At 46.1% G+C, this 13,648-nt stretch overlaps 1 protein-coding gene across 2 annotated transcripts in view; it reads left to right on the top strand.

Moving 5' to 3' along the window:
* Positions 1 to 13,648, top strand: part of LOC140190250 (proto-oncogene tyrosine-protein kinase LCK-like) — a 103,174-nt gene that overhangs the window by 70,970 nt on the left and 18,556 nt on the right. For both annotated transcript variants that reach the window (XM_072246817.1, XM_072246816.1), the window contains exon 10: positions 9,646 to 9,722. In XM_072246817.1, coding sequence (XP_072102918.1) covers positions 9,646 to 9,722 — 77 coding nt within the window. The remainder of the gene's footprint in view (positions 1 to 9,645; positions 9,723 to 13,648) is intronic.

The following is a 13,648-nucleotide window of genomic DNA, read 5'->3' as shown; positions in this document are numbered from 1 at the left end:
TACAACAGAGTTTATTATCCTCTCCACCTTCAATTAATTTTTGGTGTTCTCAAGATGAAAGACTGCCTGGAAATTCAGCTATTGAATTCTATTTATAAAAGAAAGACACAGCCAACCCGACAAAAGAATGAAAAGGGAGCCAAGTTAGCTCAGGAAGCTCCACCCCACAGTCAGTGGTTGTTTTTCAAGCAAGAACCTTTGTCCATATCCAGCATGTGTCACAGACCATCAAATGTATCTTCAGTAACAATTCCTATTTGTTCTAAGGCTGCAAACATTACAATTCATCCCAAAATATTTTTTTAATAAGAGTGTATGAACAATAGCATTATCCAGTGAACTCAGAGCAGAAAAGGTGGTTCGAAGTCCAGACGATAGTCAGATTCACACATCAAAGTTGCTGGTGAACGCAGCAGGCCAGGCAGCATCTAAAGGAAGAGGAACAGTCGATGTTTCGAGCCGAGACCCTTCATCTTTCAGTTAGTCCTGACGAAGGGTCTCAGCCCAAAACGTCGACTGTACCTCTTCCTATAGATGCTGCCTGGCCTGCTGTGTTCACCAGCAATTTTTATGTGTGTTGCTTGAAATTACAGCATCTGCAGATTTCCTCGTGGATAGTCAGATACAGATGGATTTTTATAAATCTTTCACTGCTCCTCCTCTGTGATCTCTGCTGCCCTCCAACCCTTCCAGTAAACAAATTCCATCCCCCCTCCATTCCCCACTTTTATCTCTTCTCACCTCCTATCGCCTCCCCTGGGTCCCCTCCTCCTCCCCTTTCTCCAATGGCTCACTCTCCTCTCCTATCAGATTCCTTCCTCTCCAGCCCTTGACCTTTCCCACCCACCCGGCTTCACCTCTCACCTTCCAGCTAACCTCCTTCTCCACCCCCCCACCCCCCGCCGCCGCCACCTTTTTATTTTGGCGTCTTTCCACATCCTTCTCAGTCCTGAAGAAGGGTCTCATTTATTCGTTCCCACAGACACTGCCTGACCAGCCGAGTATCTCCAGCATTCTGTGCGTGTTGCTTTTTATAAATCGTGTTGTTCAGTGGTTGATTTGAGGATTGAATTGAGCCTCATGGTTTCTGGTTTCACTGTGGGGAGACATGACCATGTGATCCAACCCCACCCATTGCAAATCATCTGAACTGAGAACCCTCTGCAAGTCCAAACGTCTCTCCAAAACACCTGAGGAATTTGGGTTTACTAAATCTAGAATGAAGAGCTAGTGCAGAGTGGAAGCCTGCTGGGCCCAGAACCCAGAGGCTGCTGGATCGAAACCACCCTCTGCAATATTTAGTACGGTAGTGTGGTGGTTAATATAACACTTTATAGGGCCAGCTGTAAGATCAGGGTATAATTCCTGGCGCTGTGTGTAAGGAGTTTGTACATTCTCCCCATGACCATGTACTTTCCGTCGGGTGTTCTGGTTTCCTCCCACATTGCAAAGACGGACCGGTTAGGGTTAGTAAGTTGAGGGCATTTTACATTGGTGCCATAAGCATGGTGACATTTGTGGACTACACCCCCCCCCCCCAGCACAATCCTCTCTGATTTGATTTGACACAAACAATGCATTTCATTGTATGTTTCAATGTACACATGACAGATAAAGCTAAGCTTTTTTTCTTTAAAAAAATCTTTTTTTAGCATCAGTAACAGCAACCATGAAACCACCAGCCCGTCACAGTAACCTGTCCAGTTCACTAACACCCCTCAGGAAATGGCACCTGCTGCTGTTACCTGGCCTGGTCTCTTTGTGCTCACAGACCCACCAGGATGCGGCTTCTGTCCACGCAGTGCTTCCTCAGCGGAAATATTCACTTCAGGTACATGCGGCATAGGGAATGAATGCTTTTTTTCAAGCACACACACCCTGTGAGTGTGTACAATAACCACACTTCTACTGCAGATCAGTTCATTCCCTGAGCTACTACTGGTCAGTTACAAGTCATTGTACCCCACTTCCTGGTTGTGTAGATCACTGTCTTTTCCCTACATTGACCGAATGACCCTCTGGCTAATTTGTAGGATGAATCTCCACCAAGGGTCAGTTAGAGTCTGTCAGGAGAAGGGCACAGTATAATACCATTCGGCCCATCTAGTCTGCTCCACCTTTCCATTATGGCTGATTTATTTTCCCTCTCAACCCCTGCCTTTGCCCCATAAACTTCGACACCAATCAAGAAACTATCAACCTCCACTTTAACTGTACCCAATGACTTAGCCTCCACAGGCATTTGTGGCGATGAATTCCACAGACTTGTCACTCCCTAGCTGAAGAAATCCCTCCACATCTCTGATCTAAAGGGACGCTCTTCTATTCTGAGGCTGTGTCCTCTGGTCCTAGACTCCACCTCTATCAGTAAACTGATTAGGAAGGCTGGCTCTGATACGGGAGTCAAACTGGACACACTGGGGCTGTGGTAGAACAGAGGACCATACGGAAAATCCTGGCAATTCTCACCCTCTGCATCCCACCTTGGCTGAACAGAGGAGCACTTTCAGTAATAGACTAAGACAACTGTATTGCTCCAAAGAGCGCTACATAAGGTCATTCTTACCCTCGGCCTTTAGGCCCTATAATGTCAGCCTATAGCCAGGGAAGTGATGACCCCCCCCCCCCGTTAGACTGTTTGAGGTAAGTTATTTTTTATTCTTTCTTATTGCTCTTCTATTATTTGTATATCTGTGCACCTGCAATGCTACTGTGACACTGTGATTTCCTTTGGGATCTGTAAAGTATCTGTCTATCTATAGGAAACTGCTTGGTATGAAACTGTAGACAGGAAGGCTCTACAAAGGGTGGTCAAAACTGCCCAGCACAACACTGGCACCAGCCTACCAGCTGTCGAGGACATACATACAGAAAGGTGCCGGGAAAAGGCCAGTAACATCATAGTCAGGCTTAATATCGCAGGCATATGTCATGATATTATGTACGTTGCCTTAGACAACAATAAAAACTATAAACTACAATAAATATATACAAAGAAAGAAAATTAAATTAAATAAATAGTGCAAAGAGGGAGGAAGATAGTGAGGTAGTGTTCGTGGGTTCATTGCCCATTCAGAAATCTGAAGGTGGTGGGGAAGAAGCTTCCTGAATCGTTGAGTGTGTGCCTTCAGGCTTCTATATCTCCTCCCTGATGGCCTTGACCCAACAGACGGTGGTCCTTAATGATGGATGTAGTCTTTTTGAGCCATTGCCTTCTGAATGTGTCCATGAGGCTAGTGCCCATGAGGCTAGTGCCCATGAGGCTAGTGCCCATGGTGGAGCTGGTTGAGCTTACAACTTTCTGCAGCTTTTCCTGATCCTGTGCAGTGCCCCTCCACACTGGATGGAATATGACCAGTTGGAATGGTCTCCACAAAACGTCTGTAGAAATTTACCAGTGTCTTTGGTGACATACCAAATATCCTCAAACTCCTAATGAAATATAGCCACTGTCATGCCTTCTTTGTAATTACATCAATATACTGGGCTCAGGGTAGATCTTCAGAGATGTTGACACCGAGGAAGTTGAAACTGCTCACACTTTTCACGTCTGATCCCTCGATGACGACTGGTGAGTGTTCCCTTTGTTTTCCCCTTCCTGAAGTCCACAATCAATTCCTTGGTCTTACTGCTGTTGAACGCAAGGATGTTGCTGTGACACCACTCAACCAGCTGATCTGTATGCCTCTCCATCACCACCTGAAATTCTGCTAACAATAATTGTGGCATCAGCAAATTTATGGATGGCGTTTGAACTGTGCCCAGTCACACTGTTGTGGGTGTAGAGAGAGTAGAGCAGTGGGCTAAGCACACATCCCTGAGATGTGCCAGTGTTGATCGTCAGTGAGGAGGAGATGTTATTTCCAACCTGTACAGACAGTGGTCTTCCGGTGAGGATCCAGTTGCAGAGGGAGGTACAGAGGCCCAGGTTTTGGAACTTGTTGATTAGAAATGAGGGTATGATGGTGGTATGAACGCTGAGCTGTAATCAATAAACAGCAGCCTGACTTGGGTATGCTGTTGTCCAGGTGATCGAAGGCCGAGTGGAGAGCCGGTGAGATCACATCCACTGTAGATCTATTGTGGTGTCAGGCAAATTGCAGTAGGTCCAGGTCCTTGCGTAGGTAAGGATTGATTCTGGCCATGACCAACCTCTCTAAACACTTCATCAGAGTAGATGTGAGTGCCGCTGGACGATAGTCATCGAGGCAGCTCACCCTGCTCTTCTTGGGTACTGGTATGATTGTGAAGAAAGTGGGAACCTCCAACTGCAGAAGTGTAAGATTGAAAATGTCCTCAAACACTGGTTAGCCAAGGTGTTCAGAGCCCTACCAGGTACCCCACTGGGGCCTGATGCCTTGCGAGGGTTCGTCCTTTTGAAAGATGTAGGAGTGTTCTGTGGGGATTAGATTGTATTTCTTCTCCTTCTTTATCTTCCTGGGCCCTCAGCTCCCAGCGGAGCACAAACTATCGGTGACCTTCCATCTCCATCATCCTCTGTTCTGAGCCGGTTTCTCGAGGGTGGGCCAGGAGTGCCCCCATCGTCTAATGTCAGTATCGACGTCTCTCCTCCATTTGTTTTTTGGACGTCCCTTTTCCCTCTTTCCTTGGGGATTCCATTGCAATGCCTGCCCAGTGATGTTGTTGGTTGGATTTCTTGAGGTGTGGCCAACCCACCTCCATTTCCAATTGTGTATTTGTATCTCTGTGGACTCCTGGTTGGTGTTTTCCCAGTGTCTGGTCAGTTACTTTGTCAGTCCATCTGATGATTAGAATTCTTCTCAGGCACAGGTTGATGAAAGCCTGCAGCTTTTGTAATGTCTTCTTTGTTGTTCTCCAGGTCTCAGGGTCGTTTAGGAACATAGTCATAGTCATAGTCATACTTTATTGATCCCGGGGGAAATTGGTTTTCATTACAGTTGCACCATAAATAATTAAATAGTAATATGTAAATTATGCCAGGAAATAAGTCCAGGACCAGCCTATTGGCTCAGGGTGTCTGACCCTCCAAGGGAGGAGTTGTAAAGTTTGATGGCCACAGGCAGGAATGACTTCCTATGACGCTCTGTGTTGCATCTCGGTAGAATGAGTCTATGGCTGAATGTACTCCTGTGCCCAACCAGTCCATTATGCAGTGGATGGGAGACATTGTCCAAGATGGCATGCAACTTGGACAGCATCCTCTTTTCAGACACCACCATGAGAGAGTCCAGTTCCATCCCCACAACATCACTGGCCTTACGAATGAGTTTGTTGATTCTGTTGGTGTCTGCTACCCTCAGCCTGCTGCCCAGCACACAACAGCAAACATGATCGCACTGGCCACCACAGACTCGTAGAACATCCTCAGCATCGTCCGGCAGATGTTAAAGGACCTCAGTCTCCTCAGGGAATAGCACTGTTTTGACACTTGAGATGAAGATTCTGATGTTGGTTTTGCTTGATATGACTCTGGTTGTCCACACTTTCTTCAAGATGTTGAAAACAATTTTGGCCTTGTTGATCCTGGCTTTGGCATCCTCCTCCTTTCAACAATATCTCTCTGTTGGTGGACTTTCCTGCCTGGTACATGGTTCTCACGTTCAGGTACCCAAGGTAGATAGTGACTTTAGCAACAAAAGACTCGTCGGCTGCACAGGATCTTGATGACTTACCCTGCGCTGGATCTGCTCACTCCATTATGAGCCTCTTCTCACAAAGTCGATGGTCTGGTGGGAGTACATCACTGTTTCTGCAATCCATTATATCCCCTGTACTGCCTCACCAGAGCCCTGTTGACCAGCTGTACCCCTTTCCATCTCTCATGACGGGGATGTAGGGTCAGATTTTAAGAGGTGGGCTGTACAGGGGCTTTGAACTACCAGTTCATCTTTAGAACTTCTCCTCTTTTCCTGAGAAACAAGAGATCAAAGAACTCTCCACTAATTGCTAAAATCCTAACTGGGTCTAAGTTGGCCTGTCTCACCAGTTGCTGCTGCGTTCTGAATACACAGCAAGGAAGTGTCACATTTTGACGTTAATTTGTGTTAATTGGTAAACTCATGTGAAGAAGCCATATTGCTGATTGAGGTGTTTTTGGAGCAGATTAGGTGCACTCTGATTCTAGCCCACGATGGTGTCTAAAGCCAAATTTAAACGGTGAAGGATTCGACACTGAGTTTGGGGAGAGGTACACTCTCTCTGGTGAGAATCAATCTAAATTGAATGTACTTCAGCTGGATAAATTCAGACCCCTGTGGACGTGAGTTTGAGTGAAGAAAACTGACCTTGAATCTGTTAAACAACTGCATTTTGGCACTGTCTCTGGCTGGGAGTATTGTGGAGGAAGGCTGCATGGTTAATGAAGGAAGGGTGAATCCGCGGGTTGGAACTGAAAACATTGTCAGTACCGGACTGTGAGCACACTGCCAGAACACACACTGATGTCGTTAGGTGCAGTTCAGCTTGTAAGGTGAACCATTCCCCACTATATCTCTTAAGCAGCAAAGCAATAATAATAAAAAAAAGTCACCACTTCTATTTAATTGAACAAGACTGCAGTAAATTTGAAATAATAAATGCCCCGGCTATGCATAGAGTGTGGAGGCCAGCAGGAACAGCTGGCAGACCTTGGGTTCAGGAGCCTGATATCTGAGGGATATTCCCACTAAAGTAGTGTACTTGGCCCAGTCTGTCATGGGTAAAGCCCTCCCCTCCATTGAGCACATCTACATGAACTGCTGTCACAGGAAAGCAGCGTCCAACGTCAGGGACCCTCACCACCCAGGCCATGCGCTCTTCTCGCTGCTGCCTTCAGGAAGGAGGTACAGGAGCCTCAAGGCTCACATCAGCAGGTTCAGGAACAGTTATTAACCCTCAACCATCAGTCTTTTGAACCAAAAGGGGTAACTTCTCTCAACTTCACTTACCCCATCTTAGAAATGTTCCCACACCTATTGTTTCACTTTCAAGGACTCTTCATCTCATGTTTTTGATATTTATTGCTTATTTATTTATTTTTATTATTATATCTTTCTTTTTATATTTGCGTAGTTTGTCATCTTTTGCGCTCTGGTTCAACTCCCAGATTAGTGTGGTCTTTCATTGATTCAGTTATGTTATGGTTCTATGGGTTTATTGAGTATGCCCACAAGGAAATGAAGCTCAGGGGTGTATATGGTGACATTTATATACTTTGATCATATTGAACTTTGAACTTTGAACTTTGAACCTGGGGGTGGGAGTCCTGGGGCTCCTGCACCCTCTCCAAAGCCTCAACGTTCTCTCTGTAATGGGGCGACCAGAACTGAAAGCAATACTGTACTCCAGATGCGACCCAACTAGAGTCTTCTAAAGCTGCAGCATAACTTCCCGGTTCTTGAACTCAAGCCTCAACTAATAAAAGCAAGCAGGCGTATGCCTTCTTTGCCATTCTATCAATCTATGCAGTCACTTTCGGGGAGCTAGAGGTTTAGACCCCAAGATCCCTCAGTACATCAATGCTGTTAAGGGTGTTGCTATTCAGAATGTATTCCCTCTTTACATTGGAATCAGAGTGCTTCATGGAACTCAAGATAATGCAGTGAACACGCTTCCCCCCCCCCCGCTCACCCATTTCAACCAATCACAACCTTTGACAAAGTGACCACACTATCCTCCCCTTCAGAGTAACTGACTGGTGTTTCCTTCAGTTGCTTCTGATCTGGCCAGAGAGTGAGTGACAGTGAAGTCCCTGGCCCTCCCCATTCCGTTTGGTGACCAGGGACCTCTCACCCCTACAAGATTGCTCTCAGCTGAGGGCAGGCTGACCAGACCCATCTCTGACTCAGCACCTCTCCAGATCCACCCTCCCCTAATTGTTTTCTTCGGAGCGGCGGAGGCTGAGGGGAGATCTGTTGGAGGTTTACAAGATTATGAGAGACACAGACAGAGTAGACAGGGAGTATCTGTTTCCCAGGGTTGAAATGTCTAGTACCAGAGGGCTTGCATTGAAGGTGAGAGGGGTTGGGTTCAAAGGGGATGTAAGGGATAAGTTTTTTACTCAGAAACTGGTGGATGTCTGGAATGCGCTGCCTGGTCTGGTGGTAGAGGCAAATACATTCGAGGCTTTTAAGACACATGAATGTGAGGAAGATGAAGTGATACGGGCATTGCGTAGGTAGGGGGGATTAGTTTTGGGGGATTTTTCATTTCCTTTTTAGCTGGACAGCATAACATTGTGGGCCGAAGGGCCCGTTCCTGTGTGGTACTATTTTATGTTCTATGTTATGGTGTGCAGGACTGGATGGACAGAATGTAACTTCAGATAAACTTTGGGAACTTTCTTGGATTAGAACAGAAGTGGGTGGGAGTGGGTCACTCCACCCGACAGGCTACCAAACCAGTCAGTAACCTCACAGCAGATCCGACCTTGGTTCCCCTCTCTCCCCCACACCCCTTGACTCTGGTGCAGTTGCAATATCCACATATCCTCACCTTCAATGGCTGCCTCTGTGAGCTCCACCTTCTGCAGAGAGCTCCACCTTCATCATTCCTGTTTACAGTTACTGTTCTATACACTTGCTGAGCAAACCCACAGAAATGAATCTCAGGGTTGTATGTGGTGACATGTATGTACTCCGATAATAAATCTTACTTTGAACTTTGAACTTCTGAGAGAGGAAAGTCCTCTTCACGCCCCTGTGATTCCTGACTCGGTCACTGGAGCACCACGGTCGTGTAGTGGTTAGCACGACTCTATTACAGCTCAGAGTGTCGGAATCAGTAGGGACAGCATGGTAGTGTAGTGGTTAGCACCAACACATTCTCCCAAATCCCCTCATGCCCTGGCTAATCAAAAATCTGTCAACCTCTGCCTTAAGTATATCCAATGACTCGGCCTCCACAGCCGCTTGTGGCAAAGAATCCCACAGATTCACCGCTCTCTGACTAAAGAAATTCCTCTTCATCTCTGTTCTAAAAGGATGTCCCTCTATCCTAGACTCTCCAATCATAGGAAATATCCTTTCCACAACCACTCTATCGAGGCCTTTCAACATTCAATACATTTCAATGAGGTTACCCTTCATTCTTCTAAATTCCAGTGAGTAGAGGCCCAGGAACATCAAACGTTCCTCATGTGACAAGCCTTTCAATCCCAGAATCATATTCGTGAACCTCCTTTGAACCCTCTCCAGTGTCAGCACATTCTTTCTCAGATAAGGGGCCCAAAACTGCTCACAGTACTCCAGGTGAGGCCTCACCCGTGCTTTATAAAGCCTCAGCATCACATCCCTGCTTTTTTATTCTAGTCCTCTCGAAATGAACGCCAACATTGCATTGGCCTTCCTCACCGCGGACTTTATCCTGAGGTCCGGCCTGCAATTGCTCGACTCTCAGTCTGAGGAAGAGCCGCCACCTCTCTGTCCAAGCTAATTTTCCCCAGACTTTAAGCAAATGAGAATCACTGTCAACAATTGTGTCCATTGTGTGATAAAAGACACATTGCTGACAACACAGGATATGGTCAAGGCAAAGGGTATTACATCTTCTCACTAAGTATGGATAACACTTAATTTATTACAGTGTACAGAAAATAATTGTGCATTGTTTGAAATGTGATGTAGCTGACTGTCTAATAAATCAGACGTGGTTATGGTATTTACCTTTCTACTTATCTCCCTTTAGGTAATCTGGTTGACTTTCTGAAGTCACCTGTTGGATCAAAGCTCAACATATATAAGCTGATCGATATGGCAGCACAGGTGAGTGTTTGTACCTGGGGCAGAGACAGAACCAGATCAGAAATGCTGGAATTGGATGGCGGTTCAGTAAATAGTTGAGCTGTTCTGATGAAACATTCCACTCATATCAACTCAGCTGAGTGTTCCTGGCCAAAATGGTCCTCGGCAAGTGTGGATCGATCGGTAATTGAACTGAAACAATAACTGGGGATCTTGGGGTCCATGCCCATTGATCCCACAAATTGACACGTAAGCTGCTATGCTGTTTAAGAAGGTATCTGGTGTGTTGGCTTTCTTTAGTCAAGGGATCGAGGTCAAGAGCCACAGGGTAATGTTGCAGCTCTATAAACCCCTGGTTAGACCACCCTTGGAATATTGTGGTCAGTTCTGGTCACCTCATTATAGGATGTGGAAGCTTTAGAGAGGAGTTTTATCATGTCTTTTGAGGAATGTTTGAATGAGCTTGGGCTTTTCTCTCTGGAACGGAGGAGGATGCAAGGTGATTTGTCGAGGCATGTGAGATTATAGGAGAGATTATAGATCGAGTGGACAGCCAGCTCCTTTTTCCCAGGGTGGAAACGGTTAATACAAGGGGGCATAATTGTAAGGTGATTGGAGGAAAGCATGGGGGGGGGGATGTTAGAAGTCGGCTTTAAAGAGTGGTGGGTACATGGAATGCCCTGTCGGGCTGCGGGTAGAGACAGATTCATCAGGGACATTTAAGAGACTCTTAGTTGATAGAAAAATGGAGGGCTCTGTGGAAGGGAAGGGTTAGGTTCATTCTGGAGCAGTTTATCTTGGGGGACAAAGGACCTACTGCGTTCTCTGTTCTATTTCTCTCTGTCCAGGCGCTGCCAGACCTACTGAAGACATTTTGTTTTTGTTTCACCTTTCCAACATCTGCAGCTTTACTGTCCCAGGTGTCGAAGCAGCCGCTGTGTGTTTCTGACACACTTTGTTCTGATTCAGACTGGCAATTCCAGCTCATTCTTCTCTCCCCATAAATACGCATTTAGTGTCACAAGAGTTTCTGCTGAATCCGGAAAAAGGGTCTGGGTCTTCAACAACAACTGTTTATTAGTTTCCATAGTTGCAGCCTGACCTGCTGAGTTCCTCCAGCATTTTGTATGTGTTGTTCACAGTTAAACCCTGTTGCACCAGGAATGCCAGAATTTCATTCGTTGGTGTATCTCTTAAAGGTATTTTGATAACACTTGGTTCAAAGGGGCTTGGGCCGAGGCATCCAGTGTCTGAAATGATGAGGGGTATAGACAGGGTGAAGGCACTCGGACTTTTTCCACAGGGAGGATCTAGAAATTCAAGCGTATAGGTTTAAGGTGACAGGCAAAAGATTTAAAAGGAACCTGAAGGGGCAGCTTCTTCATGCAGAGGGTGGTGTGTACGTGAAATATACTGAAGGTACTGTAGGGTGCAAAAATCTTAGACACATATATATATATATAGCTAGGGTGCCTCAGACTTTTGCATAGTACTGTAGTAATTTCATGTATTACACTGTACAGCTGCCGCAAAAAACAAATTTCATGGCATATGTGAGTGATGATAAATCTCATTGAAACATATAAGATTATTAAGGGATTGGACATGCTAGAGGCAGGAAACATGTTCCCAATGTTGGGGGGGTGGGGTGTCCAGAACCAGAGGCCACAGTTTAAGAATAGGGGGTAGACAATTTAGAACAGAGTTGAGGAAAAACTTTTTTCACACAGAGGGTTGTGGTTCTGTGGAATGCTCTGCCTCAGAGGGCAGTGGAGGCCAATTCTCTGGATTCTTTCAAGAAAGAGTTAGATAGAGCTCTTAAAGATAGCGGAGTGAAGGGATAGGGGGAGAAGGCAGGAAAAGGGTACTGATTGTGGATGATCAGCCATGATCACAGTGAATGGTGGTGCTGGCTCGAAGGGCTGAATGGCCTACTCCTGCACCTATTGTCTATTGTCTATTGTTTCTGATATGGGTCTCTATTGTGGACTGAGAGTGGGAAGGGGGCAGGGAGAGGGGAATCATGGCTGGGAAAAGGGGAAGGGAGAGGGGAGGGAGCAGGAAGCACCAGAGAGACATCCTGTAATGATCAATAAACCAATTGTTTGGAATCAAATGACCTTGCCCGGTGTCTCAGAGCTGGGTGTGTCTGCACCAATGCCAACACTTTCCCCCACCCCAGCACTCCTCTGTCACCCCTCCCACGGCGCTCCACCCACACAATTCCCTACATCCTTTGCTCCCGCCAGATTTACAAACTCGCTCTCCGCTGCACGTTGACAAATATTGCACCGTGCAAAAGTCTTAGTCACTCTAGCTATATGTATGTGCTCAAGACTTTACCACAGTACTGTTGTTGAGGCAAGTATAAAAGCAACATGAAAAGACATTTGGATAGGTCCATGGATAGGAAAGGTCTGGGGGAGGAGTCCCCAACCTTTTTGATGTCAGGGAGCCTTACCATTAACCGAGGCGTCTGTGGACCACAGGCTGGGAAGCTCTGGTTTAGAAGGAAGTGGGCCAATCACAGGGACTACTTGGTAGGCATCATGGTCAGCATGAAAAAGTAGGGCTGAAGGGCCTTTTTCGATGCTGTATTGTTCTATGACTCTTTGGTGTCAATAAAAAGCTGAACAATGGGTGTCATCAAGCACGGCAACCACATCCCGTTGCTACAGAAACCCTGACAAAAGGTGAGCTGGTGATAACAATGCTCTCACCGCACCCCAATGCTGCTCAAGCATTGGAAAATGCTTTTGCAGAGGAGCCTGCAGCATGCTCGAGGCGAGGCGAGGACTCTTTATGTGGTGTGCTGGGCTTCAAGCAGGAACCAAACGTGCAAAAGAAGCAGAAGCATTGAGTAGGTGCAGAGATACACAGCTGAGCTCAACATCGAACTCCGGCTGGTGGATGCTTTACTCACAGTGAAGAGCGAGGGCCAACTCTGAAGTCAAGTACACAATCATCACAGCCTGTGACATGGCACAGGAAAGGGAAGAGATGATAAAAACACTCTGCAGGAGTAATGGCTCGGTCGATCCATCATATCATTGGAATGCAGAAATATTATTCCATGTCCAACCAGGACGTGTAAGGGTGGGGACTGAGCACACAGTCAGAGGCCAGTGTCCATAATGGGGGAATGTATGGTCTGTGTTCTGAAGAAGGAATCATGACTTAATAAAACCCTTTCACACTTCATAATCCACTCATACAACCTGAGAATACTTGGTAGAGTCAATGAATGACCCCACCAACTTGGGCGTTCAATCAGTGTACAAAAGACAACAATCTGTGCAAATACATAGAAACATGGGAAATAGAACAGTCAATAGCTAAAAAGTAAGAAATTATAATTATTACTACAAATAAAGAAGCAACAAATGTTGAGAACATGTGCTGAAGTGTCCTTGAAAGTGAATCCATAGGTTGTGGGAACATTTCAATGATGGGGCAAGTGAAGTTGAGTGAAGTTATCCCCTTCACTGATGGGTAATAACTGCTCCTGGACCTGGTGGTGTGAGTCCTAAGGCTCCTGTACCCTCTTGCAGTAGCAAGAAGAGAGCACGTCCCGAGCCGTGGAGGTCCCTGATGACGGACGTTGATTTCCTGCGACAGCGCTTCGCGTAGATGAGCTAACTGTGAGGAGGGTTTTATCCGTGATAAACTGGGCCATATCCACTACTTTTTATAGTCATACTTCATTGATCCCAGGGGAAATTGGAAATTGGATTTTCCATACAAGGGTTTTTCCATACCAGGCTGTGGTGCACCCAGTCAATATTCTCCCCACCACGTACCTATTAAAGTTCATCAAAAGTTTAGATGCCATGCCAAATCTTTGCAAACTCTTAAGGAAGCTGTGCTTTCTTCGTGACTGTACGTACGTGCTGGGCCCTGGTCCGCTGAAATTATAACGCCAAGGAATTTCGAGTTGCTGACCCTCT

This window comes from Mobula birostris, chromosome 29, assembly GCF_030028105.1.
Source record: "Mobula birostris isolate sMobBir1 chromosome 29, sMobBir1.hap1, whole genome shotgun sequence".
Taxonomy (NCBI): domain Eukaryota; kingdom Metazoa; phylum Chordata; class Chondrichthyes; order Myliobatiformes; family Myliobatidae; genus Mobula; species Mobula birostris.
The sequence above is the reverse complement of the archived record's forward strand: the minus strand, read 5'-3'. Positions and strand labels throughout refer to the sequence as shown.